The sequence below is a fragment of the Anastrepha ludens genome, chromosome X (assembly GCF_028408465.1).
Source record: "Anastrepha ludens isolate Willacy chromosome X, idAnaLude1.1, whole genome shotgun sequence".
Taxonomy (NCBI): domain Eukaryota; kingdom Metazoa; phylum Arthropoda; class Insecta; order Diptera; family Tephritidae; genus Anastrepha; species Anastrepha ludens.
The window spans coordinates 8,190,893-8,196,541 of NC_071503.1; the positions used below are offsets into that span (position 1 = coordinate 8,190,893).

At 36.3% G+C, this 5,649-nt stretch overlaps 1 protein-coding gene across 1 annotated transcript; it reads left to right on the plus strand.

The window, feature by feature from the left end:
* The first annotated feature begins 3,740 nt into the window (after positions 1 to 3,740).
* On the plus strand, positions 3,741 to 4,859 carry LOC128869724 (jerky protein homolog-like). Its single transcript, XM_054112327.1, has one exon. It carries the CDS (start codon positions 3,741 to 3,743, stop codon positions 4,857 to 4,859), a length of 1,119 nt encoding a protein of 372 aa, XP_053968302.1.
* Positions 4,860 to 5,649: the final 790 nt, after the last annotated feature.

The window sequence follows — 5,649 nt, forward strand, 5'->3', positions numbered from 1 at the left end:
AAGTGCTGGTCAGCCAGGCCATGTTGCATCGATCGGAAGAGATAGTAATCGGATGGCGCAAGGTCTGGACTATACGGCGGGTGGGGTAGGGCATCCCATTTGAGCGTTTCTAAGTATGTTTTGACCACTTGTGCAACATGTGGCCGAGCATTGTCATGTTGCAAAATAACTTTGTCGTGTCTATCGGCGTATTGCGGCCGTTTTTCTCGCAGTGCTCGGCTCAAACGCATCAATTGTCGTCGGTAGACATCCCCCGTAATCGTTTCATTCGGTTTCAGTAGCTCATAATACACAACACCCAGCTGGTCCCACCAGATACACAGCATAACCTTCAGGCCATGAATATTCTGCGCCGACGTCGATGTTGAAGCATGGCCAGGGTATCCATACGTTGCCCGACGTTTTGGATTGTCGTAATGGACCCACTTTTCATCGCCAGTCACAATTCGATGCAAAAAACCCTTTCTTTTGTGCCGTTGAAGCAGTTGTTCGCATGCCATAAAACGGCGTTCAACGTCTCTTGGCTTCAATTCATACGGCACCCAATGGCCTACCTTTCGGATCATTCCCATGGCTTTTAAACAATTGGAAATGGTTGATTGATCAACTCCCAAAGCTTTTGCAACCTCTTCTTGCGTTTGAGCCGGATCTTGATCGAGCAATTCCTCCAATTCGGTATCCATGAACTTTGGCGGCGCACCCTCGCGTTCTTCGTCTTCCAAGCCAAAATCACCACTTTTAAAGCGTGCAAACCACTTCTGGCACGTTCGCTCAGATAGAGCATGCTCACCATAAACTTCCACCAAGATACGATGACTTTCGGCTGCTTTTTTCTTCATATTAAAATAATGAAGAAGAATTCCCCGCAAAAACACATTATTTGGCACGAAATTCGACATTTTCAAGTGTGGTAAAAATATTGTTGTTTACGCTTCAAATAAAAAACTTATACTGACGTTTGTGCCTTACGACAGTAGCTCTCCAATGAATGTTTGGAAATGTGGATCGATGGAATAATAATCAAGTTACGCCATCTGTTGTAAAACCGTAACGAACTTATTCATAGTCCTATTATATTTCTAAATTTTCTGCTTGAACGCGAACTTCATTATTTGCTAAAATTTTTAGAGTGAATCTGTTATTTGCTGTTTCATTTAAAGCGCTATTTAATGTTTGGCGGTGGCGGTGGCTTATTATTTTTTTTTCTTTTTCGTCTTTGTTTAAATTTTGTGACAGTGAATCTTTAATTTGCCCACTGTTTGCAGTTTGAGTAATTTCTTCTCCATCATCCACATCTAAAGCTGCAAATTTGTTTGCAGAAGAAGTTCCACTCAGCCAGTAGTTTGGCAGCTTACTTTGATTGAGGGTTGATGTTGCTTTTATTTTTTTGTTACTAGCAGTCAATGTTAACACCTTTGTGGGTGAGTTTCGAGCTCTTTTAACCACAGAATGCTTTTTTAGTGCAGCTGATTGTGTAGACGCTGACAAATGGGTCGCTAGCAGTAGTTCCAGAGAATGTTAATGCAATGAGAAGGTGCAAATGTTACTGAGCTTTTTTTAGTACAATTGAGATTTGAAAGATTTGTAATAAAGAAATTTAGCACAAAATTAGAAACACCACATATCTTTCACCTCAACACACAACACATTTCTCACCTCGACATTAAACCAATTAAATTTGTACTATTCTCGTATTTTTGAAATAATAAGCGAATACGTAAAATTTATTACATAATTTTTTGTCAATTACATTATAAAAAAAAAAACGAATTAAAAAAACAAAAATTAATAAAAACAGTTTGCGCCGGGAATTGAAATCGAGTCTAACATGTGGCGAGGAAAAATAGGCGGTGCGTTTATTTCTTCGATTGCTTATTTTTTTACCATTTTGTTACTTTTGAAATGATAAGCGGATATATAAAATTTATTACAAATTTTTTTACGATTACATTAAAAAAAAAAAAAATTTTAACACGAAAAAAAAAAAAATTTGCGCCGAGAATTGATGGCGAGTCACGTGGGGAGGATAAATACGCAGAGCGTTTATTTCTGCGCCTGCGTTGTGAACAGAAGGTTTGTGATGTCTACGTAGATATGTATGCGCGCGACGCGAATAAGTTTTAATAAATTCTGAAAATAATTCATGAAGTTTTTCATTACATACATTCATAAATGAACGTATACTCTATATATGACAATAAAAAATAAATAATTGATTGGCGCGTACACTTCTGTTAGGTGTTTGGCCGAGCTCCTCCCTCCTATTTGTGGTTTGCGTCTTGATGTTGTTCCACAAATGGAGGGACCTACAGTTTCAAGCCGACTCCGAACGGCAGATATTTTTATGAGGAGCTTTTTCATGGCAGAAATACACGCGGAGGTTTGTCATTGCCTGCCGAGGGCCGACCGCTGTTAGAAAAATGTTTTTATTAATTTTTCTTTCACCGAGATTCGAACCAACGACCTCTCTGTGAATTCCGAATGGTAATCACGCACCAACCCATTCGGCTACGGCGGGGGTATATGACAATATACATACATAATATGTATGTACATGTCAATAGGAGGTATTTGCATTCAGAAAAAAGAACGGTTTAAGATAAATCAACACTTATTTTATATTCTTTGTCAATTTATAGTTTATGTATTCGACAGCATTTACATACATATGTATGTATGTACATTTGTATATGAAAAACAATAATGCACAAGCGCAAGAACATCATCTTCCTTTCATACATATGTACATATGCATGTATGCCCAAATAAAAATGACTTATGTATGTACACATGTCACAGCACATCACATTCTTACATGAAATCAAATACACATACGCACTAGTGAACGAGTTTCTTCCTAACAAGTGCAAAAACAATTCTGCTCTATGTATGTATATAATATATACCCACTTTATGTCCTAGCATATATATATACATATATACCTACTTGCCTTCTAAACTTCCTAAAAAATAATTGTATTCATACAGTACTATCTCGATAATCCGGACACGCGGTAGTCCGGTCACATCTATAATCCGGACAACTGCTATAATTCGGACAGTTTAACATTTTTTACTCTATAATCCGGAAATTTTTCAAATTTGCTTCGCAATATGTACATATGTACATATGTATTTTAATTTTTAGTTTGCTTTGTGAGTTTTTCGTAAAATAGCGGTACTTTAACAACAATATATGTATACGAAATGCAACAGCATAAATCACGCGTTGTGTTTATTCTTTAGAGACAAACTGAATTGAGTGGACATTATTATTATGAGCAGTGGAAAATTTAATAAAAGGGCTCATAAAACCCTTACTCTTCAGAAAAAATGTGAAATTTTAGATCTCCTTGATAAAGGAAAATCATTAAGATGGTTTGAAACAGAATTTAGTGTCAACAAATCTACTGTTTTTGACATAAAAAAGAAACGTGATGCCATTAGAAAATTCGCGACTAAATGTGAACAGAAACCTGGTTAGTGAACATTTAATTAAATTTAGTTTACAATTAATTAACTTAGTGACACTTTTCAGAAAAAAGGCAGACTATGAAGCTGGGAGAACATTCTGATATGGAGGAGGCCTTAATGACTTGGTTTATCCAACAGAGGCACCAGCATATTCCTATATCAACCGAAATGATTCAAACCAAAGCAAAATATTTCTGCAATCAAATAACTGGCAAAAACGATTTTACAGCAAGTCTAGGTTGGATCAAAAAGTTTAAAGCACGACTATGCCATGTCGAAAATTAAAAATTTGTGGTGAAAAAGTTAGCAGTGATGTCTCTGCAGTAGAACCGTTTAGGCAGAAACTTAAAAATATCATTGAAGAAATGGAGCTAGACAATGAGCAGATTTATAATGCAGATGAATCTGCAGCTTTTTGGAAAGTTATTCCTACAACAACAATGGTGCACTCGCACGAAAAATCCGCATCCGGTAGAAAAATTTCGAAAGATCGTATAACTTCTATGCCTTGTTGTAACGCTTCTGGCACACATAAGTTACCATTGTTGCTAATAGGCAAATCAGTTAATCCACGATCATTTAAAAATTTGTATCTGCCTGTAATTTATAATGCAAGTAAAAAAGGTTGGATGTCGACATATTTATTTACAGAATGGTACAGAAAACATTTTATACCAAACGTAAAAAAGTTTTTAAAAGATAATAATAGACCGTTAAAGGCTATTCTACTAGTTGACAATGCGCCATGCCACGTAGGTTCGGAAGATCTTGGAACGGATCCGAATTTCCGAATTGTGTTTCTTCCACCTAATTGCACAGCAGTCATACAGCCGTTAGATCAAGATTTAATTCAAAATATAAAAGCCACTTGCCGAAAACAGCTTTTAAATCATCTCATTACTGACAATACAGATCTTGGAATTACATTAAAAAACTTTACGCTGCGAAATGCTGTTACATTTTTAAACAATGCGTGGTTAGGTATATTACAACAAAATATTGTACACAGTTGGAAGGATTTGTTGGGGAGTCACAGCGAAGAATGGACCGAGGAAGATTCGATACCCCTGGTTCAACTTACAGTCAATAATCCAGATTTGAATGAAATTCAAACTATCATCGCATCAATTAATCCAGACTCACAGAATGACATTGAATTCATAAATAATTGGGCGAAAGGAATAGATGAATTCGACTACGATTTTTCTGATCAGGAAATTGTACAGTCTGTGGTGGAAAATAATAATATAGAAGAAGCTGATTCTGATTGCACCATAGTTGAAGCGGTAAATACTATAAGTAGCGGTGAAGCAAAAAATATTTTTTCCAAGGCTATACAATGGGCAGAACAAATTGACGCTTCGGCTATGGATATTTTAATATAGTTTTAAGACGATTTAAAGAAACTGCAGATAAAATGTTGCTGGCGAACTCGCAGCAGACCAAAATTAATATTTTTTTTGAAATAGTACATACTATATTAAATAAAAAAAATGTTTGATTATGCACAGATGTACATATTATTATGTAAGTATGATTGTACTGTATTTAATAAAACTATTTATGTACATACATATATCTGAATTGCGTTATGTTCATTTCAAAAAAACAACGTTTAGTTGAAAAAAAAAAATCATCTATAATCCGGGCACCCCCATAATCCGGACGACCCCTAACATTGTTGCAAAAGTAACAGCAAGCGCAACGCGATGGCCGCTTTGCCACCACACATTCTTAAATGTTCTAGAACACAACAAAAACACATACCTCACATGCGCATGTCGCCCAAAGCTAAAATCTAAGCCTAGCGACTACAAAAACAAAATACATTCGTAGACGCAGTCGCAGCGGCCATGATTCTATCAGCGACGGCGCTGAACAATTTAGAACAAAAACAAAAAGTTCATTCATAAGTTCGAGCTCATATTTCACTTTCATTCATAAAACGACCCGCCCATATGCCAATTTTCGCGACCATTCGAAAATAGTCAATATTGGAATATTTCGCGTGGAATTATTTGCTAATATTTGATAAATCTTGAATTTTTATCATGTCGAGTGGCCGCGGCTCCGTATGTATGTATGCACGCTTCTATGTATGTAAATATGTGTTCCAACTGCTCGACAGCCGCATCTGTTGCATCAGTAATAGGCACAAAAAAACGAGAAGTAGTG